The 27,924-nt window shown below is 39.9% G+C and overlaps 1 protein-coding gene across 3 annotated transcripts in view; it reads left to right on the top strand.

Moving 5' to 3' along the window:
* PRKG1 (protein kinase cGMP-dependent 1) overlaps nt 1-27,924 on the top strand; it is a 1,418,431-nt gene that overhangs the window by 1,268,619 nt on the left and 121,888 nt on the right. For all 3 annotated transcript variants that reach the window (XM_005225353.4, XM_059881733.1, NM_174436.2), the window contains 1 exon segment: nt 22,570-22,644. In XM_005225353.4, coding sequence (XP_005225410.2) covers nt 22,570-22,644 — 75 coding nt within the window.

The raw sequence follows: 27,924 nt of genomic DNA, 5'->3' as shown, positions 1-27,924 counted from the left end.
AGAGTACTGGAGTGGGGTGCCATTGCCTTCTCCATATATATATATATATCCCCTCCCTCTTGAGGCACCTATGGAGACCAGTATGAAGATTCCTTTACAAAATCTAGGAATACAACTACAGTATGACCCAGCAATCCCACTACTGGGCATATACCCCAAGAAAACCAGAATTAAAAAAGACACACATACCCTAATGTTCACTACAGCACTTAAAGTAGCTTTTAACAAGTGATAAATGCTGATATGAAAATAAAGGGGGTTAAAGTGACAGAGAGTAACAGCAGTTAGGGTTTATGGTAAAGGCTACTTTGCTCTCTTTGATAAGGAAGATATGTCTGAAGAGGACACAGTGCAGCTGAGACATTAGCAGCTTTAAGAAAAAGCCATGCAGAGATCTAGAGAAAGAATGTTCCAAGCAAAGGGCAAAGGCTCTGAGTCAGATTCAAGCTTGATGTACTCTAAAGTCAGAAGGAGTATAGGAGAGAAATCAGACAGAGAGCTTATAGAGGACTGACATGATCTGAATTACTTTTTAAAAAGATAACCCTGCCTACTGTGTAAGGACAAAAGTGGTAGGAAAAGTGTGTGTGTGTGTGTGTGTGTATGAATATATGTGGGCTTCCCCTGTGGCTCTAGAGTGAATAATCCACCTGCAATGCAGGAGCCACAAAATACACAGGTTCAATCCCTGGATTGGGAACATCCCTTGGAGGAGGGCATGGCAACCCACTCCAGTATGCTTGCCTGGAGAATCCCATGGACAGAGGAGCCAACACTACTGTATAACCTTAACATGCACACACACATATTAATATATGATAAAAGGAAATTCTATTCCTATGGAAATAATTCCTAAGAGAGAGAATAGTGTCTCAGACCAAAGGGGCATAGAAAAATGGGATTTGTTTCAGATTATTCGGATATTCATAAGATAATATGCCAAAACCAATACTTCATATTTGCTAAGAACTCTATGGCAAATTTGGCCTTGGAATACGGAATGAAGCAGGGCAAAGACTAATAGAGTTTTGCCAAGAAAATGCACTGGTCATAACAAACACCCTCTTCCAACAACACAAGAGAAGACTCTGTACATGGACATCACCAGATGGTCAACACCGAAATCAGATTGATTATATTCTTTGCAGCCAAATGGAGAAGCTCTATACAGTCAGCAAAAGCAAGACCAGGAGCTGACTGTGGCTCAGATCATGAACTCCTTATTGCCAAATTCAGACTGAAATTGAAGAAAGTAGGGAAAACCACTAGACCATTCAAGTATGACCTAAATCAAATCCCTTATGATTATACAGTGGAAGTGAGAAATAGATGTAAGGGCCTAGATCTGATAGACAGAGTGCCTGATGAACTATGGAATGAGGTTCGTGACATTGTACAGGAGACAGGAATGAAAACCATCCCCATGGAAAAGAAATGCAAAAAAGCAAAATGGCTGTCTGGGGAGGCCTTACATATAGCTGTGAAAAGAAGAGAAGTGAAAAGCAAAGGAGAAAAGGAAAGATATAAACATCTGAATGCAGAGTTCCAAAGAATAGCAAGAAGAGATAAGAAAGCCTTCTTCAGCGATCAATGCAAAGAAATACAGGAAAACAACAGAATGGGAAAGACTAGAGATCTCTTCAAGAAAATTAGAGATACCAAAGGAACATTTCATGCAAAGATGAGCTCGATAAAGCACAGAAATGGTATGGACATAACAGAAGCAGAAGATATTAAGAAGAGGTGGCAAGAATACACAGAAGAACTGTACAAAAAAGATCTTCACGACCCAGATAATCACGATGGTGTGATCACTCACCTAGAGCCAGACATCCTGGAATGTGAAGTCAAGTGGGCCTTAGAAAGCATCACTACGGACAAAGCTAGTGGAGGTGATGGAACTCCAGTTGAGCTATTTCAAATCCTGAAAGATGATGCTGTAAAAGTGTTGCAATCAATATGCCAGCAAATTTGGAAAACTCAGCAGTGGTCACAGGACTGGAAAAGGTCAGTTTTCATTTCAATCCCAAAGAAAGGCAATGCCAAAGAATGCTCAAACTACCACACAATTGTACTCATCTCACACGCTAGTAAAGTAATTCTCAAAATTCTCCAAGCCAGGCTTCAGCAATATGTGAACCGTGAACTTCCTGATGTTCAAGCTGGTTTTAGAAAAGGCAGAGGAACCAGAGACGAAATTGCCAACATCCACTGGATCATGGAAAAAGCAAGAGAGTTCCAGGAAAACATCTCTTTCTGCTTTATTGCCTATGCCAAAGCCTTTGACTGTGTGGATCACAATAAACTGGGAAATTCTGAAAGAGATGGGAATACCAGACCACCTGACCTGCCTCTTGAGAAATCTGTATGCAGGTCAGGAAGCAACAGTTAGAACTGGACATGGAACAACAGATTGGTTCCAAATAGGAAAAGGAGTACGTCAAGGCTGTATATTGTCACCCTGCTTATTTAACTTCTATGCAGAGTACATCACGAGAAACGCTGGACTGGAAGAAACACAAGCTGGAATCAAGATTGCCGGGAGAAATACCAATAACCTCAGATATGCATATGACACCACTCTTATGGCAGAAAGTGAAGAGGAACTAAAAGCCTCTTGATGAAAGTGAAAGAGGAGAGTGAAAAAGTTGGCTTCAAGCTCAACATTCAGAAAACGAAGATCATGGCATCTGGTCCCATCACTTCATGGGAAATAGATGGGGAAACAGTGGAAACAGTGTCAGACTTTATTTTGGGGGGCTCCAAAATCACTGCAGATGGTGACTGCAGCCATGAAATTAAAAGACAGTTCCTCCTTGGAAGGAAAGTTATGACCAACCTAGATAGCATATTCAAAAGCAGAGACATTACTTTGCCAACAAAGGTCCATCTAGTCAAGGCTATGGTTTTTCCTGTGGTCGTGTATGGATGTGAGAGTTAGACTGTGAAGAAGGCTGAGCGCCGAAGAATTGATGCTTTTGAACTGTGGTGTTGGAGAAGACTCTTGAGAGTCCCTTGGACTGCAAGGAGATCCAACCAGTCCATTCTGAACAAGATCAGCCCTGGGTGTTCTTTGGAAGGAATGATGCTAAAGCTGAAACTCCAGTACTTTGGCCACCTCATGCAAAGAGTTGACTCATTGGAAAAGACCCTGATGCTGGGAGGGATTGGGGGCAGGAGGAGAAGGGGACAACAGAGGATGAGATGGCTGGATGGCATCACTGACTCGATGGACGTGAGTCTGAGTGAACTCCTGGAGTTGGTGATGGACAGGGAGGCCTTGCGTGCTGAGATTCATGGGGACGCAAAGAGTTGGACACGACTGAGCGACTGAACTGAACTGAATTGAACTACCATACATGAGAGGTTGTTGTTGTTCAGTCATTGCTAAGTCTTGTCCGACTATTTGCAATCCCATGGACTGCATCACACCAGGCTTTCCTGTCCATGACCAACTCCTGGAGTTTACTCAAACTCATGTCCATTGAGTCAGTGATGCCATCCAACTATCTCATCTTCTGTTGCCCCCTTCTCCTCCTGCCCTCAATCTTTCTCAGCATCAGGGTCTTTTCCAATGAGTCAGCTCTTCACATCAGGTGGCCAAAGTATTGGAGCTTCAGGTTCAGCATCGGTCCTCTCAATGAATGTTTAGAATTGATTTCTTTTAGGATTGACTGGTTTTAACTCCTTGCTGTCCAAGGGACTGTCAAGAGTCTTCTCAAGCACCTGTAAATTCCTTTCAGGTGTTTCTTATTCTCTTTGTATAATCCACAGTAGCTTGAGTTGTTCTTCATGGATTGTCGGCATTGCCTAAGTTTGTATGTGTGTCTGAATGAATAGAGGGGTGGATGAATGGAGGGGTGGATAATTGAAAATAAATGTAGAAGTTGTTTAGTTTTATTGTATTTGGGGCTCATGATCCCTCTGAAGAAATGTATTCATATGTTACTTGCTAGCATAAACCACTAATAATTACAACTTCTAGTTAAACAAAAATAACATGACAAACACAAGAGATTTTACCTGAAGTCACAAAGTGAATTATTAGATTTTTTTCAATAAAAGAAGTAAAATAATGAAAGATGCTTCTAAAATCTTAGACTTAGTAACAGGTGTCCCAGTTGGAGGGCTAAATTAAAATTTTCTTTTAATAAACATGTTTTAAAGGATTTATCCAAGATCCATGTTACAAAAATCTAATGGGCTATACTCATATACACTTGTCAAATTAAGAGAGCACAAATAATGTTTGACAGACATTTTGCTTAGTACTATTGAAGTGTTTGCAATAGTTTCTGGTTTTAAGATTTTACTTTTGACTTATTTTGTTTTAATCTTTAATCATTAAGAATAGATTATCACCTTGAATGTAATCAAGAAAAAATGTTCTAAAGAAGTTTTGAGATTTTCTCCCATCCTATTTTGAATTTGAAAAAATTCTATTTTAAATACTTTCGTTCAAGATTTCTAAACAACATAGTTTAATTGGTAATAGGAGATCATGAAGACTAAATTAACTACTATATATTGTTGAATGCCTACATGATGTATGAATATAAAAAGTGCTTTGTAAACCATAAAATTAAATAAAAATGCTATTGGTTTTTAGCAGCATGGTAATGCTGATCTCTGATGTTTGAACTGCCTTTCTATTACTATCATAGCCTGTTACTCTCTCGATGAAGTCTCCTCATATCACAACAGAGAAATAAAATTATAGACTTTTTAGACATACCACTGAGTAATCAGCTCCCTTCACAAGCATATTTGGCTTAATAATGAAAACATCCTAATAGCTGAAATTATTACCCACTGAGTTACTGTAACTATAATGTTCTAAAACAGACAAACTTCCTGGAATGAGAAACCCAGCCCTTTTAATTGATATTTCTTTTTTAAATTAATTTATTTATTTTAATTGGAGGCTAATTACTTTACAATATTGTGGTGAGTTTTGCCATACATTGCTGTGACTCAACCATTGGTGCACATGTGTCCCCATTCCGAACCCCCTCCCATCTCCCCTCCCCATCCCCCCTCCCCATCCCATCCCTCTGAGTTGTCCCACTGCACAGGCTTTGAGTGCCCTGTTTCATGCATCGAACTTGGACTGGTCATCAATTTCATATATGGTAATATACATGTTTCAGTGCTATTCTCTCAAATCATCCCACCCTTACCTTCTCCAACAGAGTCCAAAATTCTGTTCTTTATATCTGTGTCTCTTTGGCTGTTTTGTGTATAGGACTGCCATTACCATCTTTCTAATTCAAATATGTATGTGTTTAGTTCAGTTCAGTTCAGTCGCTCAGTCGTGTCCGACTCTTTGCGTCCCCATGAGTCGCAGCATGCCAGGCCTCCCTGTCCATCACCAACCCCCAGAGTTCACTCAGACTGACGTCCATCGAGTCAGTGATGCCATCCAGCCATCTCATCCTCTGTCGTCTCCTTCTCCTCCTGTCCCCAATCCCTCCCAGCATCAGAGTCTTTTCCAATGAGTCAACTCTTCACATGAGGTGTCCAAAGTACTGGAGTTTCAGCTTTAGCATCATTCCTTCCAAAGAACACCCAGGGCTGATCTTGTTCAGAATGGACTGGTTGGATCTCCTTGCAGTCCAAGGGACTCTCAAGAGTCTTCTCCAACACCACAGTTCAAAAGCATCAATTCTTCAGCGCTCAGCCTTCTTCACAGTCCAACTCTCACAACCATACATGACCACAGGAAAATCCACAGCCTTGACTAGATAGACCTTTGTTGGCAAAGTAATGTCTCTGCTTTTGAATATGCTATCTAGGTTGGTCATAACTTTCCTTCCAAGGAGTAAGTGTCTTCTAATTTCATGGCTGCAGTCACCATCTGCAGTGATTTTGGAGCCCCAAAAATAATGACACTGTTTCCACTGTTTCCCCATCTATTTCCCATGAAGTGATGGGACCGGATGCCATGGTCTTCGTTTTCTGAATGTTGAGCTTGAAGCCAACTTTTTCACTCTCCACTTTCACTTTCATCAAGAGGCTTTTTAGTTCCTCTTCACTTTCTGCCATAAGGGTGGTGTCATCTGCATATCTGAGGTTATTGATATTTCTCCCGGCAATCTTGATTCCAGCTTGTGTTTCTTCCAGTCCAGCGTTTCTCATGATGTACTCTGCATAGAAGTTAAATAAACAGGGTGACAATATACAGCCTTGACGTACTCCTTTTCCTATTTGGAACCAGTCTGTTGTTCCATGTCCAGTTCTAACTGTTGCTTCCTGACCTGCATACAGATTTCTCAAGAGGCAGGTCAGGTGGTCTGGTATTCCCATCTCTTTCAGAATTTCCCACAGTTTATTGTGATCCACACAGTCAAAGGCTTTGGCATAGTCAATAAAGCAGAAAGAGATGTTTTTCTGGAACTCTCTTGCTTTTTCCATGATCCAGCGGATGTTGGCAATTTCGTCTCTGGTTCCTCTGCCTTTTCTAAAACCGGCTTGGACGTCAGAATTTCACGGTTCACATATTGCTGAAGCCTGGCTTGGAGAATTTTGAGCATTACTTTACTAGCGTGTGAGATGAGTACAATTGTGTGGTAGTTTGAGCATTCTTTGGCATTACCGTTCTTTGGGATTGGAATGAAAACTGACCTTTTCCAGTCCTGTGACCACTGCTGAGTTTTCCAAATTTGCTGGCATATTGAGTGCAGCACTTTCACAGTGTGTTTGCCCAGCATCATCTTTCAGAATTGAAATAGCTCAACTGGAATTCCATCACCTCCACTAGCTTTGTTCATAGTGATGCTTTCTAAGGCCCACTTGACTTCACATTCCAGGATGTCTGGCTCTAGGTCAGTGATCACACCATCGTGATTATCTGGGTCGTGAAGATCTTTTTTGTACAGTTCTTCTGTGTGTTCTTGACACCTCTTCTTAATATCTTCTGCTTCTGTTAGGTCCATACCATTTTTGTCCTTTATCGAGCCCATCTTTGCATGAAATGTTCCTTTGGTATCTCTAATTTTCTTGAAGAGATCTCTAGTCTTTCCCATTCTGTTGTTTTCCTGTATTTCTTTGCATTGATCGCTGAAGAAGGCTTTCTTATCTCTTCTTGCTATTCTTTGGAACTCTGCATTCAGATGCTTGTATCTTTCCTTTTCTCCTTTGCTTTTTGCTTCTCTTCTTTTCACAGCTATTTGTAAGGCCTCCCCAGACAGCCATTTTGCTTTTTTGCATTTCTTTTCCATGGGGATGGTCTTGATCCATGTCTCCTGTACAATGTCACAAACCTCATTCCATAGTTCATCAGGCACTCTGTCTATCAGATCTAGTCCCTTATATCTATTTCTCACTTCCACTGTATAATCATAAGGGATTTGGTTTAGGTCATACTTGAATGGTCTAGTGGTTTTCCCTACTTTCTTCAATTTCAGTCTGAATTTGGCAATAAGGAGTTCATGATCTGAGCCACAGTCAGCTCCTGGTCTTGCTTTTGCTGACTGTATAGAGCTTCTCCATTTGGCTGCAAAGAATATAATCAATCTGATTTCGGTGTTGACCATCTGGTGATGTCCATGTATAGAGTCTTCTCTTGTGTTATTGGAAGAGGGTGTTTGCTCTGACCAGTGCATTTTCTTGGCAAAACTCTATTAGTCTTTGCCCTGCTTCATTCCGTATTCCAAGGCCAAATTTGCCTGTTACTCCAGGTGTTTCTTGACCTCCTAGTTTTGTATTCCAGTCCCCTATAATGAAAAGGACATCTTTTTGGGGTGTTAGTTCTAAAGGTCTTGTAGGTCTTCATAGAACCGTTCAAATTCAGCTTCTTCAGCGTTACTGGTTGGGGCATAGACTTGGATTACTGTGATATTGAATGGTTTGCCTTGCAAACGAACAGAGATCATTCTTCGTTTTTGAGATTTCATCCAAGTACTGCATTTTGGACTCTTTTGTTGAGCATGATGACTACTCCATTTCTTCTGAGGAATTCCTGCCTGCAGTAGTAGATGTAATGGTCACCTGAGTTAAATTCACCCATTCCATGTACTGTATTGATGTTTTTCTTTCTGACTTACTTCACTCTGTATAATAGGCTCCAGTTTCATCCACCTCAGTAGAACTGATTCAAATGTGTTCTTTTTAATAGCTGAGTAATATTCCATTGTATATATGTACCACAGCTTTCTTATCTGTTCATCTGTTGATGGACATCTACATTGCTTCCATATCCTAGGTTTTATAAACAGTGCTGTGATGAACATTGGGGTACATGTGTCTCTTTCAGTTCTGGTTTCCACAGTGTGTTTGCCCAGCAGTGGGATTGGTGGGTCATATGGCACTTCTATTTCCAGTTTTTTAAGGAATTACCACACTGTTCTCCATAGTGGCTGTACCAATTTGCATTCCCACCAACAGTGTAAGAGGGTTCCCTTTTCTCCACACCGTCTCCAGCATTTATTGTTTGTAGACTCTTTGAGAGCAGCCACTCTGTTTGGCGTAAGATGATACCTGTGGTTTTGATTTGCATCTCTCTGATAATGAGTGATGTTGAGCATCCTTTCATGTGTTTGTTAACCATCTGTATGTCTTCTTTAGGAGACATGTCTGTTTAGTTCTTTGGCCCATTTTTTGATTGGGTCATTTATTTTTCTGGAGTTGAGCTGCATGAGCTACTTATATATTTTTGAGATTAATTCTTTGTCAGTTATCTCATTTGCTATTTTTTTCTCCCATTCTGAAGGCTGTCTTTTCACCTTACTTATAGCTTTCTTTGTTGTGCAAAAGCTTTTAAGTTTAATTAGATCCCATTTGTTTATTTTTGCTTTTATTTCCATTACTCTGGGAGGTGGGTCATAGAGGATCTTGCTGTGATTTATGTCAGAGAGTGTTTTGCCTATGGTTTCGTCTAGGAGTTTTATAGTTTTTGGTCTTACATTTAGATCTTTAATCTATTTTGAGTTTTTTTAGTATTCAGTGTTAGAAAGTGTTCTAGTTTCATTCTTTTACATGTGGTTGACCAGTTTTCCCAGAACCACTTGTTAAAGAGATTGTCTTTTCTCCACTGTATATTTTTGCCTCCTTTGTCAAAGATAAGATGTCCATAGTTGCATGGATTTATCACTGGGCTTTCTGTTTTGCCCCATTGATCTATATTTCTGTCTTTGTACCAGTACCATATTGTCTTGATGACTGTAGCTTATAGTATAGTCTGAAGTCAGGTAGGTTGATTCCTCCAGTTCCATTCTTCTTTCTCAAGATTGCTTTGGCCATTTGAGTTTTTTTGTATTTCCATACAAATTGTGAAATTATTTGTTCCAGTTCTGTGAAAAATACCATTGGTGGCTTGATAGGGATTGCATTGACTCTGTAGATTGCTTTGGGTAGTATACTCTTTTTCACTATGTTGATTCTTCGAACACATGAACGTGGTATATTTCTCCATCTGTGTCATTTTTTTATTTCTTTCATCAGTGTTTTATCATTTTGTATATATAGGTCTTTGTTTCTTTAGGTAGATTTATTTCTAAGTATTTTATTCTTTTCGTCACAGTGGTGAATGGAATTGTTTCCTTAATTTCTGTTTTTTCATTGTTAGTGTATAGGAATGCAAGGGATTTCTGTGTATTAATTTTATATCCTGTAGCTTTTCTATATTCATTGGTTAGCTCTAGTAATTTTTGGGTGGTGTCTCTAGGACTTTTTATGTAGAGGATCATGTCATCTGGAAACTAAGAGTTTTACTTCTTCTTTTCCCATCTGGATTCCTTTTATTTCTTTTTCTTCTCTGGTTGCTGTGGCTAAAACTTCCAAAACTATGCTGAATAGCATTGGTGAGAGTGGGCACCCTTGTTTTGTTTCTGACTTTAGGGGAAATGCTTTCAATTTTTCACCATTGAGGATAATGTTTGCTATGGGTTTATCATATATGGCTTTTATTATGCTGAGGTATGTTCCTTCTATGCCTCCTTTCTGGAGATTTTTTTTTTTTTAATCATAAATAGCTGTTGAATTTTGTCAAAGGCTTTCTCTGCATCTATTGAGATAATCATATGGTTATCTTTCCATTTGTTAATGTGGTGTATCACATTGATTGATTTGTGAATATTGAAGAATCCTTGCATCCCTGGGATAAAGCCCACTTGGTCATGATGTATGATCTTTTTAATATGTTGTTGGATTGTGTTTGCTAGAATTTGTTGAGGATTTTTGCATCTATGTTCATCATTGATATTAACCTGTAGTTTTCTTGTGTGGCATCTTTGTCTGGTTTTGGTATTAGGGTGATGGTGGCCTCATAGAACGAGTTTGGGAGTTTACCCTCCTCTGCAATTTTATGGAAGAGTTTGAGTAGGATAGGTGTTAGCTCTTCTCTAAATTTTTGGCAGAATTCACCTGTGAAGCCATCTGGTCCTGGACTTTTGTTTGTTGGAAGATTTTTGATTAAAGTTTTGATTTCTGTGCTTGTGACAGGTCCGTTAAGATTTTCTATTTCTTTCTGGTTCAGTTAAACACGATAGCCCAAAACCTATGGGATTCAGTGAAAGCAGTGCCAAGGGGAAGGTTCATAGCAATACAAGCTTACTTCAAGAAACAAGAGAAAAATCAAATAAAGAACTTAACTTTACACCTAAAGCAACTAGAAAAAGAAGAAATGAAGAACCCCAGGGTTAGTAGAAGGAAAGAAATAATAAAAATTAGAGCAGAAATAAATGAAAAAGAAACAAAGTAGACTATGCCAAAAATCAAGAAAACTAAAAGCTTGTTCTTTGAGAAGATAAATAAAATAGACAAACCATTAGCCAGACTTTATCAAGAAAAAAAGGGAGAAGAATCAAATCAACAAAACTAGAAATGAAAATGGAGAGATCACAACAGACAACACAGAAATACAAAGGATCATAAGAGACTACTATCAGCAACTATATGGCAATAAAATGGATAACTTAGAAGAAATGAATGAATCCTTAGAAAAGTATAACTGATATTTCTTAAAAAGAAATTCTATAAATACCATTCTTGATGTGAAAGAGTCATAATTTTCCCCCTTCCCTTCTCCTTTTCTTTCTTCCTTTTCTCCCTCCTCCTTTCTTTAATCCATTTTTCTCTCCTTCCTTCCTTTTTACTTCCTCTTTCTTTTCCACCCCTTCCTTGCAAGGATGTTTAAACTATAACATTAAGCATAAGAGGGATTTCCCATCTGCTCTTTCTGCCTCAGTACACTAAACTAATCACATGTTGGGGCTTCCCTCGTAGCTCACTCGGTAAAGAATCTCCCTGCAGTGCAGGAGACCTGGGTTCAATCCCTGGATTGGGAAGATCTCCTGGAGAAGGAAATGGCAACCCACTCCAGTATCCTGCCTGGAAAATCTCATGGACAGAGGAGCCTGGTGGGCTGCAGTCCATGGGGTCACAAAGAGTCGGGCACAACTGAGTGATTAACACTTAATCACATGTTATCCACTTCCTTCAAAAAGTTTGGTCAGGATTTGTTAAAGTTTGATTTTACATCCCAAGAAAATTAGCAGAAAAGTGTTTCATACTTAGTTGTATACAATAAGATTTGCTGTTGAAATTCCCGGAATTAAAGTTTTTGCTCATTAATGTTCTCTACATTTATTCTGAAGTTATGTCTCAGAGTATATGTGAGGTTGACTATTTTATTCTATAATCCTAAAATATAACTCATACATGAATTGTGAGTTTGTTTTTTAAAAGAGAATTGAATGATTTTCCTCCAGTCTCTTATATTTGTTATAATTGATAATGTTATAGTTTCTGCTCACCCAGTCGTTAGTGTTTCCAAAACTTTTCATTATAATCCCATTCTGATTAGAACAACTAAAGTCTTTTCCTTTTGTAGTCAAGAAATGTCCTAAGACCCAAGTAAATATTTAAAAAGGCATGTGATATCAAAATTGTTTCAAATGTTTGTTTGATGAGGGTCCATACAGGTGGCAGGTGTTCCTACAGAGTGTATGTGAGAGGGAGCCATGAAACACTAGTTACTTCAGACTTGCACCAGGAATGCTAAATTCTGTAATGCCATCAATTATGTTTATCAAGATGTCCTAAATTATTCATTGATCAGTGCAGAGATACAGAGACAGGTATTTGGAGCTTATTAATATTGCTCAAAAATTCTACATTTTCTTAAACTTCTAGTTAGCTATACTGGTTAACTTATTGTTTTAGGAGACTTAGAATATTAGCAGAATGTATTTGTCTCATGTTTCAAAAAATATTATTTGGACAGGATTGCTTTCTAAGTAAAGATTATTTATAAGGGGCATATACAATTATAAAGTCAAGATTATACTTCTGAATATTTTTATTTTGAAAAGAAATTCCATATGTTTAATCTCTAATTGAGAGTATAAATGTAAATGTTTTTTATAGAGTGTTGCCATGACTACTCCTTCATCTCTATGTGTATGTGAGTGTGTATGTCTTTGGGTGTCTGTGCTTCTGTGTATAGATGGACACATAGATATTCTATCATGTGTATACGTGTAATGGCCTATTATTTTGTGAAAATATTGCTTATGGAATTTTAAAGAATAAACACATTTGCTTATGTTATAATAGTAGGTTTAAAGTCAAAATAATAAACCATATTTAATCATAGCTATTTTATGCTTGCATCTCTATAAACAAAAATAAAGCTATGCAGGAAAAAAAAAAAGTTATCAATACATAAAGATGTCCCTATTAGTCATTTGTGGTAAGAGAACTCTTAGTGATATTTTAATTTCTTCTCTCATTTAAAAAACTTTTCCATAATAAAAAAAAATCACTTACACATTAAATAAAGTGTTTTCCTCAGTTAGAGGGAATTTACTTCAAAAATAATTTTCTGTCCTATCAATATAGGGGCCTTTTGTAAGTGCATGTCATTTCCCTTCACTTTGTTTTATCTAGTAGTAAAAAAAAAATCATAAATATTGGATTATTAGCACCATAGAAAATTTATATTTTTAACCAAGGGCTAACTGTATAGAGCTTCTCCATTTTGGCCGCAAAGTATATAATCAACCTGATTTCGGTGTTGACCATCTGGTGATGTCCATGTATAGAGACTTCTCTTATGTTGTTGGAAGAGGATGTTTGCTATGACCAATGTGTTTTCATGGCAAAACTCTATTAGCCCTTGCCCTTCTTCATTCTGTGTTCCAAGGCCAAATTTGCCTATTACTCGAGGTGTTTCTTGACTTCTTACTTTTGCATTCCAGTCCCCTATAATGAAAAGGACATCTGTTTTGGGTGTTAGTGCTAGAAGGTCTTGTTGGTCTTCATAGAACTGTTCAATTTCAGCTTCTTCATCATTACTGGTTGGAGCATAGACTTGGATTACCGTGACATTGAATGGTTTGCCTTGGAAACGGACAGAAATCATTCTGTCGTTTTTGAGATTGCATCCAAGTACTGCATTTCAGACTCTTTTGTTGACTCTAATGGCTATTCCATTTCTTCTAAAGGATTTCTGTGCATAGTAGTAGATATAATGGTCATCTGAGTTAAATTCACCCATTCCAGTCCATTTTAGTTCGCTGATTCCTAGAATGTTGACATTCACTCTTGCCATCTCCTGTTTGACCACTTTCAACTTGCCTTGATTCATGGACCTGGCATTCCAGGTTCCTATGCAATATTGCTCTTTACAGCATTGGACTTTGCTTCTATCACAAGTCCCATCCACAACTGGGTGTTGTTTTTGTTTGGCTCCATCCCTTCATTCTTTCTGGAGTTATTTCTCCACTGATATCCAGTAGTATATTGGGCACCTACTGACCTGGGGAGTTCATCTTTCATTGTCCTGTCTTTCTGCCTCTTCATACTGTTCACGGGGTTCTCAGGGCAAGAATAACTGAAGTGTTTTGCCATGCCCTTCTCCAGTGGACCGCGTTTTGTCAGAGCGGTCCACCATGACCCATCCGTCTTGGGTGGCCCTACATGGCATGGCTCATAGTTTCATTGAGTTAGACAAGGTTGTGATCCAGGTGATCAAATTGGTTAGTTTTCTGTGACTGTGGTTTTCAGTCTGTCTGCCCTCTCATCAGAGGGCAGATGGAAGGGTAAGAGGCTCATGGAAGCTTCCTGATGGGAGAGACTGACAGGGGGATGGGAAAGACTGATAGGGGGAAACTGGGTCTTGTTCTGATGGGTGGGGCCACGCTCAGTAAGTCTTTAATCCAATTTTCTATGGATGGGTGGAGCTGTGTTCCCTTCCCTGCTATTTGAAAGTGAAGTTGCCCAGTCCTGTCCGACACTTTGTGACCCCATAGACTGTAGCCTACCAGGCTCCTCTGTCCATGGGATTTTCCAGGCAAGGGTACTGGAGTGGATTGCCATTTCCTTCTCCAGGGGATCGTCCCAACCCAGGGCTCAAACCCAGGTCTCCCACATTGTAGACAGATGCTTTACCATCTGAGCCACCAGGGAAGTCCGCTGAGCGGAGCGAGCACGAGGAGCCGGTTGTGCTGGGAGCAAGGGGATAGGCCCTGAATGCATTGGGTTCTGGGCGGCGAGCAGGAAGACCCCCAAGGTGAGGCAGCCGGGAGAGGGGCCTCGGGAAGGCGCTCACTGGGCCGGGAAACCCGACCACCCCCTCCCGCCCTCAGCGAGGATGCCCAATCGCGCACACAGTCTAGGTCCACGAGGGTCGGGGAGGAGGGCGGCGGGCCCCCCTCCTCCACCCCGCCCCCCCTCCTCCCCCGTCGCCAGCCCGCCCCCCCCTCCTCCACCCCGCCCCCCCCTCCTCCCCCGTCGCGAGCCCGCCCAGGCCACACCGTGCATGGCAGACCCGTGCCCTCGTTGTCCATCTGTCCACCCGCCCCAGAGGGGTGGGGGATGCAGGGTGGTGAGGACACGGCGACCGGCCCGCGGGCGGCAGACCGGGGACCCCACCCGCGCTAGGGCGAGCGCACCGGAGCGGGGGCGCGGCGGGGGTCAGGGCGCGCCCCCTCGTCCAGCATGCGACGGCTGCGGCGGCGGACAGGCACCGGCGAAACGGGCAAAGGACCGAGGCCGCGGCGGGCCCAGGAAGCCAGACACACTAGGGCGCGGCCCCGGGGAGCGGCAGACGGGGAGCGGACTGAGGGGGACGGAAAAACGGAGAGGGGCACCGACGGGGTGCGGCCACACGAGGCCAACACCAAGGAACCGGCGGCGGAGGTGGGGTGGCCGCGCGCCACTGCGAGGGGAATGGCTCAAAGCGACCTGGGGACGCGAGTCGGCCGCCAGGGCCCACCGCGGGATCTCACCGCCAGAGGCCTCCCAGCACAGGGGCGGTCCAGCGGGACACCCGGGACGACGGACTGGCGCCCCCACCCACCTCACGGGGCTCGCTCCCACCGCCACCGACACACCCAGAGCCGCAGCCGGCCGGGAGAACACTCTCCCACCGCATAGCCGCGGCCCCCACGGCCCTCACACGCGCAAGGCTCTCCGCCCCGCCCCCTTTCTCAGGGCTCGGGGGCACTGCTCCGCCCGGGGACGCCACGGCCGCTGCGGGCGACACCCACGTGAGGCGAGGCAGGCTCGGTCCTAGACAGGGGAAGGGAACGCGGGCGGTCGCACGCGCAGGACGAGGGGGAAAGGCCGGCAGCGGCTGCAGGGAGGGGCCGGCAAGCATGCAGGGAGGGGCCGCAGGACAGGGGGTCCAGGGGCACCGTCCAGGGACCAGAAAACACCGACACGGCCGGGCCACCAGGAAAACCAGCGCGAGATCCCACCGCCACCCACACACGAGGGCGGTCCCGCGACGCCTGGGACTCCAGCGGCTCCTGGCCATCCCCGGAGCGGGCCCCAAGACTCGGCCACCAGGGCCGGCGAGCCATCCTCCCATCTTCCTCTATCCGTCCTCGACAGATCCGTCTTCCATCTAGTCTGACCCTGAGGCTCGACATCCTGGGAACAACGTTCTCGAGCGAGGCGGCCCTGACCGTGACCGCATGCCACCACCGGCTGCCGCTCGGCCAAACTGCAGTGGCTTAGTTTCACTGAGTTAAACAAGGCTGTGGTCCCTGTGATCAGATTGGCTAGTTTTCTGTGAGTATGGTTTCAGTGTGTCTGCCCTCTGATGCCCTCTACCAACACCTACCGTCTTGGGTTTCTCTTACCTTGGATGTGGGATATCTGTTCACGGCTGCTCCAGCAAAGGGCAGCCACTGCTCCTTACCTTGCACGACGGGTATCTCCTCAGGGCCACCCCTCCTGACCTTGAACAGGGAGTAGCTCCTCTCGACCCTCCTTGCCCTTCTGGGCTGCCTCCCATGACCTCGGGGGTGTGGTAGCTCCTCTCAGCCGCTGCCCTGACCTCAGGCGTGCTTTAGCTCCTCTCAGCCGCCGCCCCTGAACTTAGACGTGTGGTAGCTCGTCTTGGCCGCCGCCCTGACCTCAGGTATGGGGTAGCTCCTCTTGGACGCTGCCCTGACCTCAGGCGTGCGTTAGCTGCTCTTGGCTGCCGCCCCTGACCTGGGACATCGTCATATATAATTGATATATTAATAGAGATGTTGGTATATAGAGTGTAATGACAGGAATCTGACCAGGAAGATGAAGATCTGAAATCAAATTAGACAGCCATGTCTAGCTCAGTGAAACTAAGCCATGCCGTGTGGGGCCACCCAAGACAGACAGGTCATGGTGGAGAGGTCTGACAAAATGTGGTCCACTGGAGGAGGGACTGGCAAACCACTTCAGTATTCTTGCCTTGAGAACCCCATGAACAGTATAAAAAGGCATAATGATAGGCTACTGAAAGAGGAACTCCCCAGGTCAGTAGGGGCCCAATATGCTACTGGAGATCACTGGAGAAATAACTCCAGAAAGAATGAAGGGATGGAGCCAAAGCAAAAGCAAGACCCAGTTGTGGATGTGACTGGTGATAGAAGCAAGGTCTGATGCTGTAAAGAGCAATATTGCATAGGAACCTGGAATGTCAGGTCCATGAATCAAGGCAAATTGGAAGTGGTCAAACAGGAGATGGCAAGAATGAATGTCAACATTCTAGGAATCAGCGAACTAAAATGGACTGGAATGGGTGAATTTAACTCAGATGACCATTATATCTACTACTGTGGGCAGGAATCCCTTAGAAGAAATGGAGTAGCCATCATAGTCAAGAAAAGAGTCCAAAACGCAGTACTTGAATGCAATCTTAAAAATGACAGAATGATCTCTGTGTATTTCCAAGGCAAACCATTCAATACAACGGTAATCCAAGCCTATGCCCCAACCAGTAATGCTGAAGAAGCTGAAGTTAACAGTTCTATGAAGACCAACAAGACCTTTAGAACTAACACCCAAAAAAGATGTCCTTTTCATTATAGGGGACTAAAATGCAAGAGTAGGAAGTCAAGAAACACCTAGAGTAACAGGCAAATTTGGCCTTGAAATACGGAATGAAGCAGGGCAAAGACTAACGGAATTTTGCCAAGAGAACACACTGGTCATAGCAAACACCCTCTTCCAACAACACAAGAGAAGACTGTACACATGGACATCACCAGATGGTCAACACTGAAATCAGACTGATTATATTCTTTGCAGTCAAAGATGGAGAAGCTCTATACAATCAACAAAAACAAGACGGGGAGCCGACCGTGGCTCAGATCATGAACTCCTTATTGCCAAATTCAGACTTAAATTGAAGAAAGTGGGGAAAACCACTAGACCACTCAGGTATGACCTAAATCAAATCCTTTATGATTATACAAGAAGTGAGAAATAGATTTAAGGAACTAGATCTGATAGAGTGCCTGATGAACTATGGATGGAGGTCGTGACAATGTACAGGAGACAGGGATCAAGATCATCCCCATGGAAAAGAAATGCAAAAAAGCAAAATGGCTGTCTTAGGAGGCCTTACAAAGAGCTGTGAAAAGAGAAGCAAAAAGCAAAGGAGAAAAGGAAATATATAAGCATCTGAATGCAGAGTTCCAAAGAATAGCCAGAAGAGATAAGAAAGCCATCCTCAGCGATCAATGCAAAGAAATAGAGGAAAACAACAGAATGGGAAAGACAAGAGATCTCTTCAAGAAAATTAGAGATACCAAGGGAATATTTCATGCAAAAAATGGGCTCGATAAAGGACAGAAACGGTATGGACCTAATGCAAGAATACACAAAAGAACTGTACAAAAAAGACCTTCACGACCCAGATAATCATGATGGTGTGATCACTCACCGAGAGCCAGACATCCTGGAATGTGAAGTCAAGTGGGTCTTAGAAAGCATCGCTACGATCAAAGCTAGTTGAGGTGATGGAATTCCAGTTGAGTTATTTCAAATCCTGAAAGATGATGCTATGAAAGTGCTGCACTCAATATGCCAACAAGTTTGGAAAACTCAGCAGTGGCCACAGGACTGGAAAAGGTCAGTTTTCATTCCAATCCCTAAGAAAGGAAATGCCAAAGAATGCTCAAACTACTGCACAATGGCACTCATCTCACACGCTAGTAAAGTAATGCTCAACATTCTCCAAGCCAGGCTTCAGCAATATGTGAACCGTGAACTTCCTGATGTTCAAGTTGGTTTTAGAAAAGGCAGAGGAACCAGAGATCAAATTGCCAACATCCACTGGATCATGGAAAAAGCAAGAGAGTTCCAGGAAAACATCTCTTTCTGCTTTATTGATTATGCCAAAGCCTTTGACTGTGTGGATCACAACAAATTGTGGGAAATTCTTAAAGAGATGGGAATACCAGATCACCTGACCTGCCTCCTGAGAAACCTGTATACAGGTCAGGAAACAACAATTAGAACTGCACATGGAACAACAGACTTGTTCCAAATAGGAAAGGAGTATGTCAAGGCTGTATATTGTCACCCTGCTTATTTAACTTATATCCAGGGTACATCATGAGAAATACTGGACAGGATGAAGCACAAGCTGGAATCAAGATTGCTGAGAGAAATATCACAGATATGCAGATGACACCACCCTTATGGCCGAAAGTGAAGAAGAACTAAAGAGCCTCTTGATTAAAGTGAAAGAAGAGAGTGAAAAGTTGGCTTAAAGCTCAACATTCAGAAAACGAAGATCATGGCATCTGGTCGCATCACTTCATGGGAAATAGATGGGGAAACAGTGTCAGACTTCATTTTTTGGGGCTCCAAAGTCACTGTAGACGGTGATTGCAGCCATGAAATTAAAAGACGCTTACTCCTTGGAATAAAACTTATGTCCAACCTAGACAACATGTTCAAAAGCAGAGACATTACTTTGCCAACAAAGGTCCATCTAGTCAAGGCTATGGTTTTTCCAGTGGTCATGTATGGATATGAGAGTTGGACTGTGAAGAAAGCTGAGCACTGAAGAATTGATGCTTTTGAACTGTGGTGTTGGAGAAGACTCTTGAGAGTCCCTTGGACTGCAAGGAGATCTAACCAGTCCATCCTAAAGGACATCAGTCCTGGGTGCTCATTGGAAGGACTGATGCTGAAGCTGAAACTCCAATACTTTGGCCACCTCATGTGAAGAGTTGACTCATTGGAAAAGACCCTGATGCTGGGAGGGATTGGGGGCCAGAGGAGAAGGGAAGGACAGAGGATGAGATGGCTGGATGGCATCACCGACCCAATCCACAAGAATTTGTGTGAACTCCGGGATTTGGTGATGGACAGGGAGGCCTGGTATGCTGTGATTCATGGGGTCATAGAGTCAGACAAGACTGAGTGAGTGAACTGAACTGAACTGAAGATCACTGCAGATGGTGACGGCATCCATGAAATTAAAAGACACTTGCTCCTTGGAAGAAAAGTTATGACCAACTTAGACAGCATATTAAAAAGCTGCCATTACTTTGCCAACAAAGTTCCATCTCGTAAAAGCTATGATTCTTCTAATAGTTGTGTATGGATGTGAGAGTTGGATGTAAACAAATCTGAGTCCCAAGGAATTGATGCTTTTGAAACTGTGGTGTTGGAGAAGCCTCTTGAGAGTCCCTTGACAGCAAGGAGATCCATCCAGTCCATCCTAAAGGAAATTAGTCCTGAATATTCATTGAAAGGACTGATGCTAAATTGAAACTCCAATACTTTGGCCACCTGTTGCAAAGAACTGATTCATTGGCAAAAACCCTGATGCTGGGAAAGACTGACGGTGGGAGGAGAAGGGGACAACAGAGGATGAGATGGTTGGATGGCATCACCATCTTGATGGCCATGAGTTTGAATAAACTCTGGGAGTTAGTGATGGACAGGGAGGCCTGGCGTTCTCTAGTTCATGGAGTCACAAAGAGTCTGACAGGACTTAGCAACTGAACTGAACTGAAGGAGGAAGACAGGAATTTTTGTAACTATTTGAATTTTCAAATTGCTATGCATTTTAAATGTTTAAGAAAACAATGTATTAATAGATCTGAGTTTTTTTTTTAATTTTATTTTATTTTTAAACTTTACATAATTGTATTAGTTTTGCCAAATATCAAAATGAATCCATCACAGGTATACCAGTATTTTTAAAAAGCTACATTTTAGTAGTTCTTGCTCTTTGTTTTTACCACTTAATTCTCCTTTTTCCTCTGTTAGTGCCTTTTCACAATGTTTAGATTTGGTTGTGTTTAAAATATTAAAGTATTATAAAGGAAAGGATTGGGTATCAGAGAAAATGGATTATAATTCTAAACTGCTATCATTTTGGATAAATAACTTAAACTTTCTGTGTTTAAATTTCAAATTATTTATGAAAACAGGAAATCAACCAGATGTTATCATTTTTTTCATAATTAAAGATATGTATTTTACTTTACAACATAAGCCCATCTCACTTTAAGGAGTTTCTCAAAGAAGGATTTCTCTAATAATAACTAAAATATTCAATAGGAAAATGGGCAGTTTTACCACATAAAGAACAATGGCCAAAATCATATTTTAACCATTATCAACCATGGAGATAACATTTATCATTTATTTATCATTAACTATATTTTTGAAACTTTTATATGGACTGCTGCCTATTGCTCATTCATTCACATTCATTTATTTGACCCTCATTAATAAGTTCATTTTACCTTTTCATACTTTCATGGGCTTCTCCAGGCAAGAGTAGTGAAGTAGTTTGCCATTCCCTTGCTTTTGAACTGTGGTATTGAAGAAGATTCTTGAAAGTACCTTGGACTGCGAGGAGATCCAACCAGTCCATCCTAAAGGAGGTCAGTCCTGGGTGTTCTTTGTAAGGACTGATGTTGAAGCTGAAACTCAATGCCTTTGCCACCTGATGCGAAGAGCTGACTTATTTGTAAAGACACTGATACTGGGAAAGATTGAGGGCAGGAGGAGAAGGGGACAACAGGAGATGAGATGGTTGGATGGCATCATGGACTCAATGCACATGGGTTTGGGTGAAATCCAGGAGTTGAGGATGGACAGGGAGCCCTGGCGTGCTGCAGTCCATGGGGTCACAAAGAGTTGGACATGACTGAGCAACTGAACTGAACTGAATGTTCATTAAAGAAAACTTGATACTCCATGGAATGCAATTCTTGATTCTTTGACTTTTTGTCTAGTCATTGTGTTTTGTTTTCTTTTTGTATGAAAAATACTTAGTATAGAGATTTTCCTTGTGGACTTGTGGGTAAGACTTCACCTTTCAGTGCAGGATCCCTGGTGGGGTAGCTAAGACCCACATGCCTTGCAGCCAAAAAACCAAAAGATAAAACAGAAGCAGTATTGTAACAAATTCAACAAAGACTATAAAAATGGACCACATCAAAGGGAAAAAAAAAAGAAAAGAAATACTTGGTGTATTTAGCCCAGCATTCTAGTTACCCTGTTCCACAGATGAGATCATTACCCAAGGGCCTGATGTAATAGCTACTCCTTTCCCCTTCCAGTCAGCCCCCAAGCAGAGTGTCAAGTTTCTCTTTATAGGTTATTTTTTTTAAGTGTATGTAAAAATGACAAAGCAACATTTAAATTTAAATTAGCAAACATCCTACATGTTTCATGCATGTTTTGTTTTATAATACTCACTACAAATGTGTTGAAGAAGACTCTTGAGAGTCCCTTGGACTGCAAGGAGATCTAACCAGTCCATCCTAAAGGAGATCAGTCCTGGGTGTTCTTTGGAAGGACTGATGCTGAAGCTGAAACTCCAATACTTTGGCCACCTCATGCGAAGCGTTGACTCATTGGAAAAAAGCCTGATGCTGGGAGGGATTGGGGGCAGGAGGAGAAAGGGACGACAGAGGATGAGATGGCTGGATGGCATGACCGACTTGATGGACATGAGTTTGAATGAACTCCGGGAGTTGGTGATGGACAGGGAGGCCTGGCGTGCTGTGATTCATGGGGTCGCAAAGAGTCGGACACTACTGAGTGACTGAACTGAACTGGCAAGCAAAGCCATTTGCATGTATTAACATTATAGAGATTTAAAATTAAAATGTAAAATCTCACAGCACTTTAAAAGATGTTTCCTGCTCTCAGTTTATATCATTATCTGATACGTTTCTTAATAATGCACTGATATTAAATGTTTAAATTCATTTTTATTTAGATCCTTTCAGATTGTTTCAGTGTGTCATGGACTATGCTGTCATTGTTACCACTTTGGTGAGGATTTATCGTAATCACTGCTTTTTTCCTCTCTGACAGCTCTTTCAAACATTTGATTGGAGGATTAGATGATGTTTCTAATAAAGCATATGAAGATGCAGAAGCTAAAGCAAAGTAAGTGAAAATCTGATGGCCCTAATTTTGATTTTTAAAACATGGTTTTGAATAGACGTAAGGTCAAATATTTTGTTGAACTTAAAGCTCAACATTCTGTTGGAAAGAAAGTAACTACTTATGAGTGAAAATAAGCAAGCTGCTCAAGATAATTATTACATAGTATGCTTACTTAGTATGTCTGTCCTTAAATATGAAACCTTAATTTGGTGAGGAAGGTCATCTGTAGAAGGGAAAATGATTAGTTTAAAATCCAGTACAAATAATTGACTATAAATGCATTATTTCTTTCACTGAAAACACTTCCTGAATGAATTGCGGTTGAGTTCACCAGTTTGTGAAATTGCATGATAAATAATAAGGCTGGAAATATTTCCTCATGTGAGTACACTGTTGCTTTACATTGAACTTTGTCAGTGAAAACTAATCAGTTGATCTAAGAAAGAAGTGGAAAATTTTGTTAGAGCCAAACTTGAGTTATAACCCTCAAGAACATCTCAGAAAACTCTGAGAACTGTTCCTGCCCACCAGAAGTCAAAGCACCATTAATGTAAGTTTTTTTTTTTTTGGACAGAGGGCTATACATCAAAAGACATATTTTTGACATAATCCAGATGTAAGTGTCATATGACCCCTTAAAAATTCAAGTAGGAAAGTTATCTTTAAAGAGTTGTTTTATTGTTGCTAGGAGAATGTTGCCCTTTCTGGTTGAGCAGGTATTTCTGCCAGCGGGGTAGGTTTGGTCACTACACGATACACATACACAAGGCATATTGCGGACAGAGAGGAGACCAAAGGGCAGAGAAAACTTTTTGTTTGAATTTTTCTTGTCTTGCCATAAAATATGAATTTTATTTCACAACTTGTGTTGTTAAGTTATGATTTGAGATAGTACATAAAGTTATGAGATAGTACATATACCACTGTATTTTTATATAACAGAGTACATTTTTATCTACTAGAATAATTTGCTTTAAAACAAAGCTTTACTTTTTTTTTTAAACAAAAATGTGAAGTAAGTTGAGATTGACTATTTTCTGCAAGAATTTTACATTAATTTTTTAAAAAGTATAATCTATATAATCCTGTTCTTTCTCCCAAGAAGGTAACCTGAGTAAATATAATTTTGTATTTGATATCATATAGGATACAGGAAGGTTTGAATCAACTAATATCAGTGACTAGATGGTGCAGGAGAAGAATCTGATTGATTGTTCTTATAGTAACCTAAAAAAGGATAAAATAATTTCTTTTGCCTTGAGAATCTATGAAGATTCAAAATTTGGACTAGAACTAAATAATTATTATAATTCATTTTGACAAATAAAATTCTATTATTTTCAAAGCTATATACATATATTCACATTTTCTTCTCTATATAATTTGCTTTTGTTTCCTCTGCTCTTTGGAGGGACATAGACTTACATCCTGTAGTCAGGTACCAGCAGTGCCCCTGCTAAGATTCCCTGAGGAAACTACACTAAGCCAGTGTTAACATTAAGCAAGCTCCACGTAGTCATCAGTATTTCCTGTACTGTGGCTGATTGGGATGAATTTTCTGGTTTTCTACTTTAGGTTAAAATACATATGAATGCTAAACTTAGACTTTAGTTTCTGGTATTTGCATTAATCATCCTGAAATGGCAGAGGAGAGTCATTTAATGTTCCTTATCAGTTTTAAAGTTATAAAACTTGCTTATTATTAGACTTTATCCCTAAAGGAACATTTTCTTGCTATATGAACGCTCATATTTATAATTTATGTCAGCAAAGTTTTTCTTGAGTTTGTATCTTTAAATAAGGTTACTATGGATCATTTTATATATATTTATATTTGTATATATATACTCACACATTTCATTTTATATATGTTTTATGTGTACAATTAGTGATAGTATTTAAGGTTTATCTAAAATAGTACTTGAGCAACTATCTAAATATTTGTAGAGTTACTGGAAAAAGTTGAAGGTCTTTTAAACTGAAATATATCTTTGATCTACTTCTGTGTCTCTGTTACATTTTAGACAGATTCTCTAATGAATGTTTTTCCTATTTATTCTACCCAAAGTCAAGGGCAGTCACTGGCTTAAAACTGATCAGGGGTGGGAAAGCAATTATGAATTAGTTATATCCTTCTCAGTGTACTGCTGGCCTTACAAAGGTTAAATTGTGTATATGTCTCATTAATTCTGGGCATTTATGGGTTCACTTGCACATGCTTTAACTAAAGGTAGGCAGGAAAGCAAATCTATTGAGATTCAGATTCAGACAATTAGAAGATAGGTGTAGCAACAGGTCTTCCCACTGGAAGAGAATCCATCAATACAAAGAAACATGACTCTGAATGAGAACTAGAAGCCTCAGGTTCTACCCCTGGCTGTGTTATTGCCAACCAACTAATTTTGGTCCTGTCTTAACATCAGTCTCTCAGTCTCATTATTTTACCTCTATAATGTTATTTAGTGATTTAATTAATGGCAATATGTAAAAATACTTGGTAAATTATAAAGGGCTATACAAGTAGATGGTATTATTTGTAGAAGCAATCACTGGATATTTAATGTATTTGCTAGATGGTTTGATGTTCAGACAATTTATTGCAGATCTATTATATAGAACAAGTTATATCTGAGACAGTACTTTTTAATCTTATGTAGGCAAACTTGTCTCAATTTAGTAGCATATTGTAAAATTAAACCTAGCTTGGAAATTATCTGTATCATTTTAATAAAATAGAAACATTTAGTTCAAAGAAAGTTCAATTATTATGAAAGAACCAAAAAGGGCAATAAAATGATGACCTACATTTAAATGCTGTTCTTTGAAGTATAAATTTAATGGATTATAAATTAATCATTATATTTATACTTGCATATAAATCAACTAGGATAAATTAGTTTGAATTTTTCTATTCAATTAATACTAAATCCAAATGAAAGCATAACCCACATACTTTAACATTGATTATTATTTAGAAAAAGGGAATAGCTTGATGAAAAATGAAAGTCTAAGACCATTGATCTAAATTCTAGAGAGATGCATAATGTGCATTTTATTCTTCGAAATAACTATAATTACTGGAGGAGGTGTTGTAATGCTTTTTACACTGTTAGCATTTTATAGCTTTCTAATAAATAATCAACATCTAAAGATTTCTGAAGTTCAAAGTGTCTTCTTAATTAGGTGTCTTATCACTCAGAGTAGGAAAACTGTTAAATTATTCCCCGGGGGAGGATTTTTAAGTTGAACTAACATGTTTAAACATCTATTTGTGACAGCACTGTTTTCTCTTCCTATTGGATTTCTTTCCCTTCAGTACATTGTGCCTTCACTTTGTATTTAACGAACTTATGAGGTTTGCCAGCACTGCAGGGGATAGGAACAGGCTCCAATTGATCTAAATTCCCTGGGTAATTTTGTTAATGCCTCTGGGTTTCTATATAGATCACAAATCCTGTACCATTTAAAACTGAGGTGACGATTTGGCTACCCAGTGTAAGCTTTATTCTTTCAAGGTCCCCTTGACTGTGCAAAATCCACTAAAGATAAGATTAGTATTTTATAAAACCCAACTAAAATGATCATGTTATTTATTCATGTGAAATTATTGTTGGCATTGTCTCATTGACTATGCCTATTTGGGTAAAAAGAAAAAAGGTAAGACTGATAGTAAAGATGGATTCACTTGAGACATTTAGAAACTCAGTTGTAGAAACTTAGCTGTTAGCACAGTCAGGATTCAGTGGCAGAAAACAGACCATATCTTTCAGAGAAACCATACCAAGTGTTCAGTTTGGATGGCTGGTCCAGAAAGTTTGACTTGAAAGAAATATCCCAGGGAAATGTTTCTCAAAACTCTTCTCCAAAAAAAACAAAACAAAACTATTCTACTGCAGAATAGGTGCCCTGTCTCATGAGATATATTTCCTAGAAAGACAATTATCCATGACAGAAACTTTACCTTTATGGCATGTTTAAGCTTATCTTAATTGCTGTTAATTATCCACTAAGGGCTTCTTCTTTTTAAAATATGAAGTTATAATCACAAAGACATTAGATGAGACAACCTCAGATTGAAGGTAAAGCTCATTAAATCTTATTTAGAGCAGAAAGTAGCATGTATGATGAAAGATATTTTCATTAAAGGAAAGGAATTTTCATTACATTATTTTCCTTAGAGACTGTGTTTTTATTCATTTAATAAACATTTAGAAATATGCTTATGATAAGTTAAGGATTGTACTTTACAGTGTGCATAACAAATAGAAAACATATTTTTTAATAGTAAGGGTCTTGCAGTTTAGTGGGGAGACTGATATGTAATTCAATAATTATTTTCAATATTTACTTCTAGGTTATGATACTTCTTGTGATAAAGCTCTGTTTGGGTAGAGAGACTGATCTTCATTTTTATATCCTGTCTTATTAAAAAATAACCATGCAGAAAATCAAATAGGAAAAAAAGCACACATTCTATTTCATTCTAAGTGTTTCTGATATATGAATATAGACTACTTCTTAAATGAAATATTTTCAAGTTAGCTATCATTGCTTATTGTTGAATTTGTACTCAGTAGTTATAGGCAAAATATCTCTTTTTCTGAAGGAAATACTTATATATATTAAGTTGAAATATATGTAATTGTAATAATCATAAGAATTTTTGGTATAAAAACTGGTCTTCAATGAGGGATTTATGTATACCACAGCTATATTCCCTGATTAGGGTTATACAGAGCAGAAAAACAAAATAGCAAATTAAAGTCAGTGTTTTATTTATAATGCTGTCTATTTTTAATTAAACTATTTTATATTTTCACCCTAAAAGAACATAGTGATATAGATTAAAAAGCAAAAATCACAGTCTAAACAAATCAAGTATAACTTCTATTAACTATCTTTGTGTTTAAAATTGTACTTATGGTCATTTACAACTTTATATTCTGCTTTTTTGATTTAACACCTATCATAACTGAGCGACTTCACTTCCACTTTTCACTTTCATGCAATGGAGAAGGAAATGGCAACCCACTCCAGTATTCTTGCCTGGAGAATCCCAGGGACGGGTGAGCCTGGTGGGCTGCCGTCTATGGGGTCAAGAGTCGGACACAACTGAAGTGACTTAGCAGCAGCATATTATAAGCATTTATAATATGATTATATATAGTTCTTAAACATAATTTTTGTGGTGACCTGATAACACAGTGAATGGATTCTAATATTATAAACTGATTCAGTTTGTATCCTTGTTGATTCAATTTACTGTGCTTTTGAAAATAC

Source organism: Bos taurus, chromosome 26, assembly GCF_002263795.3.
Source record: "Bos taurus isolate L1 Dominette 01449 registration number 42190680 breed Hereford chromosome 26, ARS-UCD2.0, whole genome shotgun sequence".
Classification (NCBI taxonomy): Eukaryota; Metazoa; Chordata; class Mammalia; order Artiodactyla; family Bovidae; genus Bos; species Bos taurus.
This window is presented reverse-complemented; position numbering and strand designations above follow the sequence as displayed.